This window comes from Hydra vulgaris, chromosome 07 (genome assembly GCF_038396675.1).
Source record: "Hydra vulgaris chromosome 07, alternate assembly HydraT2T_AEP".
NCBI lineage: Eukaryota > Metazoa > Cnidaria > Hydrozoa > Anthoathecata > Hydridae > Hydra > Hydra vulgaris.
The window spans coordinates 38,955,001-38,972,183 of record NC_088926.1 but is presented as its reverse complement, the minus strand read 5'-3'; the positions used below and the strand labels follow the sequence as shown (position 1 = coordinate 38,972,183).

The 17,183-nt window shown below is 29.2% G+C and overlaps 1 protein-coding gene across 4 annotated transcripts in view; it reads right to left on the bottom strand.

The window, feature by feature from the left end:
• The window catches only part of LOC100197969 (receptor-type tyrosine-protein phosphatase delta), a 51,928-nt gene that overhangs the window by 33,691 nt on the left and 1,054 nt on the right, over window positions 1–17,183 (bottom strand). For 2 of the 4 annotated variants that reach the window (XM_065801844.1, XM_065801847.1), the window contains exons 2-11: window positions 12,651–12,829; window positions 11,294–11,605; window positions 6,101–6,427; window positions 5,902–6,006; window positions 5,637–5,801; window positions 5,153–5,491; window positions 4,708–5,016; window positions 4,316–4,609; window positions 1,439–1,735; window positions 1,037–1,230 (exon numbers count right to left, since the gene is read on the bottom strand). In XM_065801844.1, the coding sequence (XP_065657916.1) occupies window positions 1,037–1,230; window positions 1,439–1,735; window positions 4,316–4,609; window positions 4,708–5,016; window positions 5,153–5,491; window positions 5,637–5,801; window positions 5,902–6,006; window positions 6,101–6,427; window positions 11,294–11,605; window positions 12,651–12,747 (2,439 nt within the window). In that variant the 5' untranslated portion in view covers window positions 12,748–12,829. Of the gene's footprint in view, window positions 1–1,036; window positions 1,231–1,438; window positions 1,736–4,315; window positions 4,610–4,707; window positions 5,017–5,152; window positions 5,492–5,636; window positions 5,802–5,901; window positions 6,007–6,100; window positions 6,428–11,293; window positions 11,606–12,650; window positions 12,830–13,009; window positions 13,236–17,183 lie in introns of those variants that run through there. The other 2 variants (XM_065801845.1, XM_065801846.1) reach the window with 2 other exon arrangements.

Here is a 17,183-nt window from a genome sequence, read left to right as displayed (position 1 = left end):
GTAAAAAAATGAAATATAGAGATTTACATAAACATTAGTCATAATGGTTTAATCATAGAAAACTTTTAAACAATATTGTCTGCAATATTTGAAATATTTATAAAAATAAGTTGTTAAATAACTTTTTTTGTTAACCATTTACATCATTGATGAAAGGTATGTAACAGTAATATTTTAAATTGCAGTTTACTATAGTTTCCTAACTTTTGTAGCTGAAACAGACTAGCACTCTGTTATTTTAAATTACTTAGTGTTACTCAGTTTTAGCTTATCATTTTTTTTAAATAATAAGCTAACCAGAACAATATTAATAGTATAAATAAAAGTTAGTTATAAAACTAAGTTAATATATGATTGGTTTGTATTATTTTAGAACCTGTTATACTAGTTATGTGCTATGTGGTATCACAATGTAAGTTCAAGTCTCTTGTAAAATCAAAAAATTTATATTGGTACTTGCACTTGTTTTGAAGTGTGTATTTATTCTTGTTTTGATTAATCATTGTTTCACCTTAAACCATAAAGAAAATGTTTAATAAATTAATTACAAAAAAGCTTAGAGGACTTTTTGTAATTTTGGATTACATATGTTATTTAAGTTTTAAATCTTTAGGAAGTTGACAACAGGAGTGTTTTAACGCATCAACTCCTTTTTTTATTGAAATACTAAAAATAAAAAAATTGAAATACTAAAAATATTTTATTATTTGATGCACAGGTGTTTTAACCCAACTCATTGTACATCCAGTCCATTGTACATCTAGTCCAGTCCATTTAATAAGATCTTTTTTTCAGAGTCTAAATACATACAGATCTCTAAAAAGTTGAAGTATAAAATCAACTTATTCAAAAGTTATTAACAATAAAAACTATGAAAAAACTGTTTGCTTAAAGTGAAAAATTTTCTTGTTTCTCTTAACCATAAAAAACTATTGGTCCTCTTGACCATAGAGACTATTGCTTCTCTTGGCATAGAATGACCTATACATTTATTTTATTATACACATTTTAAATATTATTTAAGGACTATATTTACCCTCAGTGAATCTCCATATAACTTTATATAATACTCCTCCCCAAATTCTGTTGTGTCTTTATGTTTCCTATAATATATCTTATACCCAAAAATTCGACCATTTTGCAAACTTAAAAGTGGAGGAAGCCATGTTACTGCAATAAAAGTATCATTTAATGCTTGAGCTTGTACTGACTGAGGTGCGCCTTCAGGAACTAAATAAAAAAATTATTTTCTAAAACTAAACTAGTAAAAGCTTTGAAGCTTTTAAAGATTAAATCTTGAACTTTGAAGGCAAAAATATTTTAAATACTTCTTCAAGTTTTTATACACAATTATTTGAATTTTATTAATATTCAAATATAAAATTTTGAGATAATAAGAACTCTAAAACACCTTTTAAAAAACTAAAAATTAGAAAACCTTTTTCTTTGGTGTAAAGCTCAAATATTGGACTCGGTGGACTATCCCCTTTCTCATTAAAAGCAACAACCCACACAGAATATTGCGTAAACTTGCTAAGTCCTTGTATGTAAATGCTGCGTGCATTTCCCCCAGCAGTCAAAAACAAAGGTTTCCTACCGATCTTGCGAGTAAAGTATACTTTATAACCAGTAATGTTTCCATTTTGATGATCAAGTTCTGGCTCTTCCCAAAAAACCTCAATAGATTCAGCGCGTGTTGCAAATCCTCGTACATTCTGAGGAGGAGCAGTTGGAGCTAGAAAAAAAATTTTGGATTTTATATTAAAATTAAAATACATTGATAATACAAAAATAAAATAAAAAATAAGGAGGAGCAGTTGGAGCTAGAAAAAAAATTTTGGATTTTATATTAAAATTAAAATAAATTGATAATACAAAAATAAAATAAAAAATAACACAGTGTTATTATATAATAACACAAACTTTCAAGTTTTGTTATTTTTATTTTTCTGTCAAAAGAACACAGTAGTTGATTGAAATGTCAAAACACTAAAAAAAAATTTATTGTGAACAGTTAAAGAATTTTTGATGAAGGAAAACAACTCTAGGTAACTTTTAACTTACTTTCGATAAAAATTTTATGAAATTCATGTGATTTAAACCAAATTTAAGACATTTCTTGCAAAATTTGTTCTTACGTTATGTAATAAAAGTGGGTTAAACCTTGTAATGTTAAATCATAATAAATCATGTAATGTTAAATCATAAACACAATCTCAATTTTAGTTATGAAAATCTTAATTTCATTTAAAATAAATTTTTTTCTTATAACTATAGCATCCAATGCAAAAACATCTTAATCAAAAGAAATATTGCAAACACATTAATAAAATAAACTTGCTTTGCTCCATTTGCTAAAAAATTATCTGTATTGACATTTATTTATTAAATACAAGAAGATACCACAACAAATTAACAATGAAGACACCTACACCTACAATAAACATACTTACACCTATAAAGAAATTATACCCAATATACTTAGCAGATAATGTTGAATAAAATAAAAAAGAAAATTAGGTGAAAGAATCTGTTTTACAATTAAAAAAAACCAACCAATAACCTGTGTAACATTTCAATTTTAAATCTAGCAAAACGTTTTCAAAACTAGTAAGTTTTGACAACAAATTACTCAAAATAACAAAAAATGTTATTAAAAAATACAGTGAATGCCAGGTCCAAAATGAACTTTATAGTGATATTAGAATGGTAAAGTTTTCTGCAAACACCTTTGCAGATAAAACTAATAATGTTCATGAATTTAAAACAGAATCTTATATTAAGATTCTGGCCGGATTTGAGATTTATAGAGATAAAGAATAGAATCCAGAATAAGTAAGTGTTAAGCACGATAAAGAGATGCAACCTTAACAAATGCTAATTTTGCAATCGATTTGATATACAGTTTCCAAGAAAGATCAGAACTAAGAGTTAATCCTTGAAGATGAAGGGTAGATGACTCGTCAAGTACATTGCCATTCATAAATATAGGAAGATCTAAATTATTGCGATAACATTTGGCTGCAAAAAAATGGGTTTTATCTGAATTAAAATTCACCAGCCACTGTGAGCCCCATGCTGCAGCAGAAGTGAGATCCTTTTCAAGCTCAAAGGCCCCCACCAAGCAATCAGAGAGTGTAGGCTTCTTATCATGACAACAACAAATGGTAGTATCATCAGCAAACAATGCCACCTTATATGTGAGAATATCTGGAAGATCGTTGTTTGTCAACAAAAAGTCAAGTTACGTGTTTCGGAGTTATAGAGTTGAGAGAGGGTTATAACCACAATTAAGTAGCCTCCTCGTTTGTAGTGGCCTTCTGGGCCTTGGGGAGGTGAATTAACAAAAAAAAAATTAAAAAAAATAAAAGAGTATAGGGCCTTTAAAATATAAAAAAAGAAGCAATAATCTCATCAGAGATCAGAAATAGTGAGTTGATATGATAAAGCCTGTCAGGGAAAATTAATACAATTTGAACATAATTGAATAATTGGGTATCAGCATGCAGAGACTAGTGGAGTACCCATAACTAAGTATCAGCATGCATAGAGTAAGCAGTTTCAGAAAGTAAAAGCAGAAAAACTTGAAATGAGTGCCTAACAAATAAAAAAGCTTCAGTTAAAAAAAGAAGATGCTCAAGATATATATTAGATAAATAACATTAGGAGAAATGTGCAGCCTATGCAAACGCAGAAACAAGGACACTAAAACAATGATGAACAGCAGTGTTTACCTAGAGAAATGCAGAATTTTGAATTAAGACATCCAAAGTTCTAATGTCCTAATATTTAATACTGTACTACAAAACAATAAAAATGCAGAAAACTTAAAAAAGTATTAAATAAAAAATATTTTTAAATATTTATATTATTTTTAAATATTTCAACCTAATAAAATTAGCTCATTTTTTTAAATTTATATTATTTATTTATCTTTTTTTTTTTTGTTATTTCACCTCCCCAAGGCCCAGAAGGCCACTACAGATAAGGAGGCTACTTAATTGTGGTTATAACCCTCTCTCAACTCTATAACTCCGAAACACGAACCTTGACGAACAAGGCCGCTGCGTGGAGAAACAAGCTGAGCGCGGTACTACCAGGGACGTGGTGGGGATCGAACTCGGAACCTCTCGCTTATGAAGCGAGCGCTCTACCACTACACCACTACCGCATACTAATTAGAAACTTTCAAGTTTGACTTGATCAGGTTATTCAGAAGGTTTGGCATGGTTAAGTATATACTTATCAATTTTAATTATATTTAATTAATAAATTCTCAATGTACAACTTTTTGATTTTATAAAAGAAACCTTACAATCTGTCAAAGTTTTTGCTGAAGCAATTTTTGATGGAACACCAAGAGAAGTGGTACTCTCAGGAATAACTCTAAACTCATATTCTTGATTTGGTTTGAGATCTTTTACATCCACCCAGTTATCAGTTACCACTTGTGACTTTAGAATCTGCCATTCATTCAAACTGTTTTTTTTTCTCCACTCTATATTGTAAGCAATAATACCACTTCCAACATCATCTGTTGAATTCCAATACAATCGAATATGTCTTGAACCAAAAGCTACTACTGATAAATTAGTGACAAAACCTGGGGCTAAAGTAAAAATACAAATTATAGACTTTTTACACAATAAAATTAAAACTTAGGTGAGAAAGATAAAAATGAATTATAATAACGCATAAATTGATTACCTCCAATAGCTACTCTAAATACTTTTTCCTGAGAAATTGGACCTAAACCATCAAGACCAACAATTTGCACTTTCCAATGAACAATAGGAGAACCAAAGTTAAGTTCATCATTACCTTCCCAATCATATTTATAATACTTTTGGTAATCATAAACCTTATATGTTAACCAGCGTATGGTAGGCTCAAATCTTAAAGAAACTTCATAGTGTGATATTTTGCCATTCAATCTTTCAGGATCTTCCCAACTTAAAGTAAAAGATTTCTTAGAAAGAGCTACATTCTTTAAATTCTGCACTGGTAGATCAAGAGCTAAATAAAATATTTTGTTAAAATAGTTTCATTAAAAAAAAAGTAAAAAGAATAGATCACATAAAAAATTAGCAATGAAATGAAAAAACAAGGTATAAAATTAAAACCAAAAGTAATTTTGACTTTTTTAACTCACGTGCCATCTTTGTATAAAATTCACTCCATTTTGATGGATTCCCTAAACCATACATATTACCAAGTCTGACACGCATATATAATTGTGTCCAAGGTAGTAACTCTTTTATTGTATGTTTCCAAGGTGCTTTGCCATCAATATTAACTTTTATTAAATTTAAGCCTGACACATACTGTTTTTCTAACCCAGTGTAAGGTTTTGTTTCTAACACTGCATAAGTGATTGGGATTTTAGAATGGTAATCATTCTCTGCTGGGTTAGGGTAAATTAAAAATGAAAATGAAGTTTGTGTCATTTCATCTGGAACAGATTTTACTTCATATGGTCGAAATGGAGTTGCTAAACCATAAATAATAAAACAAAAAAGTAAATTAAATATAATACAATAATGCTAGCATTAACAACAAATTTTAATAAAATATTTATATAGTTATTTTTGCTAATTTTCACTAATTTAATGTTAAAAAAACTTTTATTTCAATACATTTGACATCAAAATATGCAGTTGCTAAGTCAACACCCTCATAGTTTTCAGCAAAACATGTCACAAAGCCACTTTCCATAACGTAAAGTTGCAATTTTCCATCATCAACTTTTTGCTTTATATATCCCTTCGGACCTTTCCAGCTAAATTTCGGAGCAGGTTGACCTGAAAGAAAAAAACTTGAGTTAAAAACTAGGATTTAATTTAAATAAAAAAGAAAGTTAACCAAAAAAGATAATTTCAAATTTTCTTTAAAAAATCTAACCCGTGGCTTGACAATCAAAGTCTATAGTTTGCTCAGGGCCGTCTACAGAAATATTTGCTGGTTTAACTGTAATGATTGGGGCACTTCCTGGAGGAGGTGCGTTTGCTAGTATATTCAATTAAACAAATAAATTTAATAAGGAAATTGTACTTGAGAAAAATTAGATATAACTTAAAACTTGCACACAAAAAAAACTTACTTGGAGGTAATGTAGGTTGTATTGTAGAAAAAAACATTTCATCTATTTGTTGAATACCCACGGCATTAGCGACATAACAAGATATAGCCGCATTTTTTAGAAGACCCAAATCATACAAGACTAATGTTGTGTTACCATTACTTAACTGATACTTAAATGCATTTGATTGTTTAGATATAGGAATAAGGTTTAGAAACCAACTGATTTCATTAGCTCCCTTTCCACTAGCATTACAGTATAAAGTTATGTTTCCACCTACATATATATTTCCGTATGGTAGTTTTGGAAATTTTGGGCCTTTAGGAAACTCATCTGTCAATAATAGAGCTAAAAAAATTCAAAACTAATATAAAGCAAGTAAATACAAAAGTTAAAAAATTAAAAATAAACTTTTTTAATGTTTGTATTAGTACAAAGGTGCAATTAGAGCTAAGCTCTTACAGGCTTTTAAATTTACTGATAAATTTTGTAAAAATTAAAGAATTTAGCAGTTAATGATAAAAAAAAAAGATTAATTAAAAAAATTATAAAATTGTTTCAAAATAGACTAAAACTCATCATATGAGTTATTCTTCTTGGCAAATGTTGGATAACCTCTTTTAACTCCAGTTTGGTCCTTTATCATTTTCTATTTGAATCAAGATTTCGATGCTTTTTATGGGAAAAAGAGTTATTCCATACCAACTGGACCAAGGCCCAACATGGACCCCTCAGATTTTGATGAAACTTAGTGGGTTTGTTAATGCCAATGAGAAAAGCAATTCCTGAAAATTTCAGCATAAAATCTTTTGTGGTTCATGAGATATGATCATTTGAAATTTCTGGTCTTTCCAAAAATAAAAACTGTAGTAGCAAAAACATGTTTTGTTCAGACTTTGAAGCTCTATATTTTACAAACAAAATTTCAGAAAACCTTCTAGTTGTTTTTATTGTATACAACTCTAGACTTACTTTAACAAAACTTTAACATTGAATTCTTGAATGTCACATTTTTTCCATAATGCCATTCTGCAGACACTTTATGATCTAGTTCATGATGACATAAGTTAGATATGCTTTTATAATTTTTTGTATTATGAACCTACACCATCACTAAAATAAATGCAATGGTAAAGTAAGGCAATAACTATTTTGTTTTATTACTTCATAAATGAAACAATGAACTGAGTTTGTATTGTGTTGCAAATGATATGAAATGATACAAACACTTTTACATTTTATGTAAAATATGATTATTTGGTAATGGTATTTTTAGATGCTGCAAATATGCTGCTTGATTTTTGGCTATATAATGGTGGTCTCTTAATTAGTCTATTTCTTGACAAGTTTTTTCAATAAAATCATACATAGGAAAAGTTACTGGGACTATATCATGTCTTTTGTTGGCTTTTTGCCACTGACTAAAGGTGATATCATCCATGAGATATGGTCATTTGGAAAAACCAGAAATTTCAAATGACCATATCTCATGAACCACAAAAGATTTTATGCTGAAATTTTCAGGAATTGTTTTTCTCATTGGTATTGACAAACCCACTGAGTTTCATCAAAATCTGAGGGGGTTCATGTTGAAATCCTAAAATTTTGGTCCTTTTGGCATGGAATGACCCAAAAGCCTTTTTTTTTTTTTTTTTTTAAACACCTTCACTTCCAACAAAGCTGCAAGCAACCACTAATTAAAGATGGAAGTTGGAAGAGAAAAGATAAAGATTGTAGAGCAAAATAACGATTGACGGACAACTTAAAGGATTGCAAATTATATGAATCAGGGAAGCAAAATGAAGGAAGCGAATTCCGAAGAACTAATGTTCGAGAAAAAAACTAGACGAATAAGAGTTTTTGGAACACTTCAGAACAGTCACAGTAAAAAGATGACTCTTAATAAATGACGAGTAACACGAGAATGAATTTTAGTAGATCGCACAAGAGAAACTAGCTCTTTAGAGCAGTGCCTATTATAGTAATTGTAGAAAAGAAAAAGAGAAGCAACATTATGACGATGTGATAATGGTTAGAGGTTGGCTGCCAGAACAGGTCCAACTAAATTCATTTTTGCACCTTGTCTAAAAGAGAAAGGGCATCATTAGAAGATCCGCCCCAGATATGGCAACAGTATTCCATACAAGGCCGGATTTGAGATTTATTGAGATAGAGAATAGAATCTGGTGTAAGAAAGTGTCGAGCTCAATAAAGAGATACAACCTTAGCAGATGCTAATTTTGCAACTGATTTGATATGTGGTTTCCAAGAAAGATCGGAAGTAAGAGTTAATCCTACAAGTTGAAGAGTAGATGACTCATCGAGTACATCACCATTCATAAATATAGGAAGATCTAACTTATTGCGATAACGATTAGCTGAAAAAAATTGAGTTTTATCTGTATTAAAGTTCACCAGCCACTTTGAGCCCCACGCTGTAGCAGAAGTGAGATCTTTTTCAAGATCAAATGCCCCTCCAAGCAATCAGAGAGTGTTGGTTTCTTATCACAACAAGAATAAATGGTAGTATCATCAGCAAACAATGCCACCTTAGATGTGAGAATATCTGGAAGATCGTTAATGTAAATTAAAAAGAGTATAGGGCAAAGGATAGAACCTTGAGGAACCCCTGAAGTTACTGAATAAGAAGAAGAGTGCTGTCCATCAAAGACAACTTTTATACTATGATTGGAAAGGAAGGATTCAATAATCTTAAAGATGTTGCCAAATACACAATAAGAAGAAAGCTTATGGAGTAGACCAGCATGCCAAGCTTTATCAAAAGCCTTTGAAATGTCAAGAGCCATGGCCTTAACCTCTCCACCTTTATCTAATGCACGATAAAACCTATCTGTTATTACTGTTAGCAAATCAGCTGTAGAACGAGAAGATCAAAATCCATATTGATGGTGAGAAAGTAAGTTATTAGATTCAAGATGAGAAATTAGGTGTTTGTTAATTAAAGATTCAAAAACCTTGCTTATGATAAGAAGACTAATGGGACGGTAGTTAGACAAATCGCTCTCCAGAATTTTTGAAGATGGGGATAAAAGATGCCGCTTTCCAGCAGGCTGGAAAACATCACTCTGATAAGCACTTGTTGAATGGTTTTGAGAGAATAGACGACAGCTCCGGAGAACACTTCTGCAAGACAATAACAGGTATGTTGTCCAAGCCACAAGCTGTAGAAGAGTCTAGGCAGAAAATCACTTTAGATACAGAAGCTGGAGTGATACGAATGTCAAGCAATGGATCAACCTGTTTGTTGGCAATATCAGGTAGAACACAACTAGTGGAATCAAGAGATAATATTGATGAAAAGTTTTTAGCAAACATATCAGCTTTGTCTTTAGGTGAGGTGACAAAGTCTGAACCATACAACAGAGGTAGAATTAAAGATTTGCCCTTATTATTAAAACTATTAAAGATTCTCCAGAAGTCACAAGAGCCTAATTTTTGAGATGAGATACGAGATTTCATGACCTGAGAATAGCGGGCTTTGGCGTTAGACAAAACCTTTTTACAATGGTTTCTAGCAGTAATAAACAGACGTCTGTTTTCAAGAGAATTGTTTTGCTGATAGATATAGAAGTAACAGTTTCAATTGGTAACGCAGCAGCACAATGTGAGGAGAACCATGGAGGAGAGTGAGGCTTGACCTAGTATCGTCGAGAGGGAACAAAAGACTCCATGCCAGCCTGAATCCATGAAGTTATGTAAGAAGTACATTTGTCGACAGCAAGACAAAAGATTTCTACCCAAGGGCCATCACGAAGAAAATCACGGAAAGAATCCCAGTCAGCTTTAAGGTAGTTGTAAGAGGTACAATAATAGGGGAATTCAGGTGATGAAGAAAAATGAGATAATAGTTTTCGAGAGATTAAAATGTGATCAGAAGCACCAAAGGGTGAATGTCAAAAAACTGAGCACTGACTAGGATTAGAAACAAGACATAAGTCAAGTAGAGAAGGTAAATGATTCGGGTTGCCTGGAAAGCGAGTTGGAAAGTTGACTATTTGAGTTAAGGATTGAGAAAGGCAAAAGTTGTGGGCTTTAATGCCTGTAGAATCACTGACACTAGAGCCAAGCCATTTAGAGTGGTGAGCATTAAAGTCACTGACAACAACTATATTAGCTGATGGATAAAGAGAAAAGGCTTGGTCAATATGATCAGAAATAGCATTAAAAAGGGTGTAGTCATGAGATGAAAGAGAGCGATATAGAACAAAGAGAAAGAGAATAGAGTGAAGTGGTTGCTAAACAGTGGTGCACATGAAAGAATAGTCTGTGGATTCAAACCTAGTTTCACGACAAATGGGTGAATTCTTACGAATGTAAATGCCCAGGCCAAGCATGTGACTATTGGAGTCTTTACAAATTAAAGGAAGATAACCATCAACACTAAGATCGTAAGATGAGACAGCTGAACTCAAATTAGTCTCACAAAGAGCAAGTAGGTCTGGTGAACTTTGCAAGAGATAAGACTTAAAAGAAGAAAAGTTACTTCGAAGGCCACAAATATTAGTAAACACCAACATGGCACTGTTAATACTTTGATATTTTTCAGCTGTTGATGAAACCAGCCTCTCTGAGAGCTACCAAAGAGTTGGGGAAACATGACTACCAGCTGGCCTCAGAATCATAAAACTGAGTTTTAGAGCTGTATCCTCATTAGGAGATAATAGAATGAGTTGCCTAATTATAAAAACAGAGACAAAAGCAAAATCCATGCATTGAGTCAAGAAGATCCAGCATTCAACATTCTAAACTGGAAGCAATATATTAAAAATACATTTGTGCCAGCCTAATAGATGAATTAGTTTTGCTTGCTTTGTTTTTGAAACTTAACTTTTTGCCTTAAAGTATTGCCTTAATATAAACTTGCAAACAGTTGTGACCAAGATGTCTAAAAAAAAAAAATTTCATGGACTAATGAAACGAAAAACTACATGCGTCTCCTGGGAAGGTATGGGCCATAAAATAGTTTTTAGAAAGTGAATCATCTGGGTCTAATATGAAAGTGAAGTTATATAAAAAAATTTAAAAATCAATATTCATTTATATTTAAAATGAATTTTTTGAAAATGAGTGAAATTTTTTTAGCATAAAAGTAATGTTGCACATATGAAACTTTATATATGCTATGTGTTAACTGTAAAATTTAACCAAAAAATATTTTTGTTAAGATTAATCCATTCATTATGCAAAATTTACCTGGTTTAGAAACATATTTTATTTTGCGGGTAAGTGAGATATCAATGCCATTGCTTGCTTTGCATTCATAAACACCTTGTGCACGTGGGTGACTGAAAGGCCAGAGATAAACTGATACTCCTGATTCACCTGGATGCTTAATTAACCATGGTGGACCTGTCGTAAAATTAAATTCAATACCATTGCGATACCACTTTAATTCAAAAGGAGAGTCACTTTCAACATCACATGTGAAAATTGCCTTGCCACTCACTGATTCTAACCCAATATATTCATTATACTTACTTGGAAAACCACTAAGTATTAAACGAGCTAAGTAAACAATAATCATTTATTTGCGTTTTATACACATTTATTTATTCATATTGAAATGTTTATAAATAATTTTAATAGCTTTAAATTTTCATCTAATTTTAAAATTTTATATTATTAAAAAATGTATGATAGCAACCAATAACAACGACTATCTATTGCAATAGATATACTGCTACAAATAATATTTTATATTAGCACAACACAAGTCAAAACTTAAATAATAAAAAAAACTTAATAAAATTCTTTTTCAAACAAAAATTTTATATATAACTATTTCATTTAAAAAACAAATACTCTTTTTTATAAGTTAAATAATATTTTAAATAAAAATAACTTGCTTATTAAATATTACTTGTTGATATTAAATATATCTAATCAAATATTATTTGATGATTAAAATATAACTATATCAGTCATGTTTGTTTTGAAAATTGTATCTCTTCTACTTGGACTTTACAAGACAAGTTTTAACTCTAATAATCAAACTTAAAATCTCTGACTCCAATAAAACCTTTGGAATTTTGCTCACTTCTATTCTATTTTTAGAGAAAACTTATACAAAAAACAGATACCTACATGAAAATATAATTTAGGAAATAAAATTGCATGCATTTACTCACATTAAGAAAAGTACATGCATCAGCAGATGGAACAGATAAAATGTTTTATGTGATAAAAAAAATTAAAAAAAAGTAAAATAAAAAACATATTTATATCACAATTTAAATTTATATATATATATATATATATATATATATATATATATATATATATATATATATATATATATATATATATATATATATGTATCACAAATTTAAATTACATGTGTGTAAAATACTATGTAAAATTTCACATTTTATCTTATTTTTAAAAGATGGAAAAATCATACAGAATATTGAGCCGATAAAGTTAATTATTCGGCGTTTAAAACTCTAAACGGGCATTATTTATTAAAAGGAATTGACCTGGCACAAAGATCAACTTGAATGTTTTTTTAATAATAAACAATTAAACTAATTTGGGAAATAAAATATCTTACCTCGAACCTCCAGAAAAACGAAAATTACGATAAAAACGTAATTAGTAATAAAATTATTCATTTTCAGTTCTTTAACCTTGAGAAACACCCATTCCATAACCTTCAAAAACTCAGAAACATTGTTTGATTTCAAACAGTCTTTGCCACGCCATTTTTAGAAGTCATAGCAATTTGTACAACTAAAAAAAATTTAAATATAACAACTCTTTAATATTAAAAGGTTGTAGTCGTGAAATGCTTTATAGTTTTAATTCATAGCAAGTAAACACAAAAAGTATAACATTGCGATATGAAACAAAAGCGTAACGTTAAGGAACCAAAACAACTCGGATAAAATTAGGACAATCATAAATCGATACCGTGAACACAAAACCGAGTGCAATATTTCAAACCACTTACAAAATATCTCGAATGAAACGTTTTTTAAAATCTTTTATTAAAATATTAAGCTAACTAATTGCGATTTTATAAGTGCGTAATAAGTAAGTCTAAATGCTGTTGCATATAATGGATGTCAATACATGACCACTGATGTCAGAGGAAGGTCGACACGACCTTTTGATTTTATTTTAATTTGTAGATGTCTTTTTTTTTTTTTTTTTTAATTATTTTGTTAAAAAATTACTCCCAACAAGCAAGGGTTGATAAATGAGAGCGTGAAAAACATAACCGTGACAGATAACTTTAAACATTAAGTGTTAAAATGATTCAAAAAATAATTTTTCTTCATAATTTTTTGAATCATTTTAACACTTAAAAGTATATGTAACATAGTTTTGTTTAAAAAAAAAAAAAGGATTGACCTACAATAAAATTTAGCGCACATTTAATTACTTACAGCGAAAATATGCAAAATTATGTATATACATCGAATAATAAGCTTTGTAGAGGGCTTAAAAAATTAAAATTACGGAAAGTTGTTAACTTTTTTGTTGTTCAGATAAGTACTAATTTCTGTGAATTTTGCGAATTTAATTTCTTGAGAGTTGAATTATAAAAGCGAAAAAGATATTTTAATGTAAATAATTTATAACATTGATACACTCCTAATTGAATGGTTAATATTTATATTCGCTAATATTTCATTTTAATACGTTTTAAACGTTATGTTTAAACAACAACGTTTAACTGATGAAATTCCATGTTACCATAGTTTATGTAAATGTTAATTTAATTTACAGGATTTTTAACGAAACTTTAAACTCTAGGTCAAATAATAGTTGAGTTTTTTTTTTTTTTTTTTTTTCGGTACTAGACCGTTTTACTTTGTCGTAAACTTTTGTTAGATAATAGTTTTATTTTGGTTACAGTAATAAAGTTTGCTTTATGTTATTTTAAGGTAGAACTGAAAGAAAAAAAAAAAAAAAAGCACACACCAATCCACACGTGAGCACTTATACATAAGCGTTCGCGTTTGAATGTGTGTGTTTGTGTGTGTGTGTTTGTGTGTGTTTGTGTGTGTTTGTGTGTGTGCTGTGAATAATTTTATTTTTCTGTTGTACACTTTTTTTTTTTTTTGACAAAAAAAAACAGTTTATTAGAATAAAGCATACTTGATCCAAGGTAAATATTTGGTACCCTGTTGTGCATTTCTAAATATAATAGAACATGATAAATAAGATTAAATTTTACACTAAAAAGAAAGAAAGGATGATTGTCCGATTGAAAAGTAAAGAATCCTTCTTATATAAAAATAATAAAAAGCCGAACAGCAAGAACCAAATTAGGTAAAATTGAATTATGAGAATCGCGTCTTGTTACACTTCTTAAGTTAAATGACAGAAAAAAATTCAATTTACTATTTTCATAAACAAAAAAAAAGTTACAAAAGTAAAACTTTTTATTTTATTTTTGAGGATATTTTTAATTTGAGGAAACTATTTATCCAATAAAATAATTATAATTCTAAGGTTTTGATTATACATCATATGTATAAATACTCATTAAACTAGGTGGTTTGATTAATAACGAGATTACCTTGTTTTGGTAAAACAAAGTAAAACTAATATACTCATCTGTAGTATACGTAAAACAATTTTAAACGTAAATAGAAGAAAATAATGACAATATAATAATATTAACTTCTTCAGATAAAAACAATTAATTGCAACACTTTTTTTTTCAGGTTTTTCTGAAAGCCGATAAGAATTGTAAATAATATTTATTGATAAAAATTTCGAACAAAGCCTAGGAAAAAAAAAAATTAAAAAAAAGTATATGGAAGAGGTTTAGTTGCTTCTGTTAAAACTCAGATGTTGCCCTTATACTGTTAGTGGCAGGCTTTATGATCTATTTTTAAAATCAAAGCCAATGCTTCATTTCTATGTAAACCCTGAAGTCTTAATGAGTAAGCGTTTAGGTAACACGATTAAGTTGCATTCATTATAAAGAAAATCCAACCAAACTTGAAAAAAAGAACCATTCCAACCAAAGGCTGGTAAGCTGGTAATAAATAAAGGCTGGTGAGCTGGTAATAAATAATAATTCGTATAAAAATAAAAAAAAATAAAAATCAACTAATAATAATAAACATGCAAATAATCTCTAAAGTTTTTAAAGAAAAAATTTTGATAACAGACTTAATTTGAATAACTTTTGTTTCTATAAAGGCAAACTGTTTTCTAAATTTAAAAAAATCTTTCTAATTTACAAAATAAAACTTCAAAAACCGAATATTAAAACAAGAAAGTATCTTTCCCTTAACAACAACGAAGGTAATTTATTATTATAAAAATATATTTGAGTTTAAGATTAGAAATTTATTAATCAATATTATGAATTAGATTAAAAAATTTTGTGGCAAGGAATAATTTTTTTATCCACACTTTTACAAATATTTGTAAAACGAGGTTTTAAAAACCTCGCTGAATATATAAAAAAGCTTTAACAAACATTCCGGTAAAACCAATTAGAATTACAATCCAAAAATCTTAGAAACCATTCTAAAGGGATTTATCCGTAGAGCTTAACTTATTTGCGCTAACGAGTTTATAAATAACGAAATCAGATTTCTAACAAATGTATTTGCTGAGAGTGTTTACGAACAGAAAACGTTATAAATCTTTGCAAATTAAGTTTTCATAATAAAATTGTAACTTGAAAAAGCCCAAATTTCTAAACGATTTAAAGTTAAAAAAAAAAAACTTTTATCAAATGGAATAATTTCGATCTTTATGATAAAAATAACCTGTTTCTTAATAACTTCTTTTTTCTTTTTATTGATACTATGTTTGTTAAAAGAGTTTTTAGGGAGATGGAAATCTAACATGAAAAAACCCCATTGCTGAATTGATAAACAGTGCGATAAACTTTTAAGAGTTTAGGTATTTTAAACAAAATTTTTTCTTAACAAACGTACAATCATTCAATTATATTACTAGTTAAATAATTCTCACATTAGTTGTGAAAAAATTGCTTTGGGTAGCACTAAAAAAAGCTTAAACCTCTCTATCAGCAACAGAAGCATGTTGCACGCCTTATAAATTTAATGGACCGTTTTGTTCACGCCAAGCCGTTTTTTTATGAAGCAAAAGCTCTCAATATATACGAGCAAAATGTTTTTAACAAATGTAAAACCCGCTTATCATCCTTTTTTTCCCACAAAGTACTTGCAAAGTTTAGAAACAAATATTTTTTAAGGACTTATAATCAGCATTTTTTATTAAACTAATTTCGGAAAGTTTTTTTTTTAATTCGCGGACCATTTTGATGGAATAATATAATTTTAAATAATATAACAGATTTTTCTCAAGAAATTTTTTTCTTCTAAAAAAATGATCCTAAAAGATCATTTCTCACCTGAAAACATTTATTATATTCGCAAAAAACTTTTTTTTCTTTTTATCAACGAATTATTAAACATGTTTAATTTTAGAGAATTATTTGAGACTTTATGTATTAATTTATATCTACATATGTGTATATGTATATGCGTCTGAGTATATATGACACGATAATTAGGAACAAATTATCTGGCAAAAAAACTCAAGTTTCTAACAATACAATCTCTGAAAAGGTTTAAAACAATTTTTAAAAATGAAGTTATAGAACATCAGATTGCAGCATTGAAAAGATATTGTAGGCTTATAACTGAGGTTTATTTGGCCATCAATATTTGCATCTTAGAATTTAGTGATTTTAATTGCGACAATTACTTTTTTTAACAAATGTAATAGTTTTAGTGAACAGGCTGGTAGTAAGCAACCTGCTAGTGGACAACCTGCTAGTGAACAACCTGCTATTGAACAACCTGCTAGTGAACAACCTGTTAGTGAACAACCTGCTAGTGAGCAGCCTGCTAGTGAACAACCTGCTAGTGAACAACCTGCTAGTGAGCAACTAGTTACAATGCAAGTTAGAAAGTAAGTAGATGGCTGTTGTTATAAATTTTTGTTTTACGCAATAAAATTTTATATTCTATTAAAAGTCATTTTACTTAAACTGTTTTGTTTTGAATTTTTGTATTTATGTTACTTATTATGTTATTGAATTTTTGTATTTATGTATTTTAAAAAAATCGGCAAGATTAAAAAA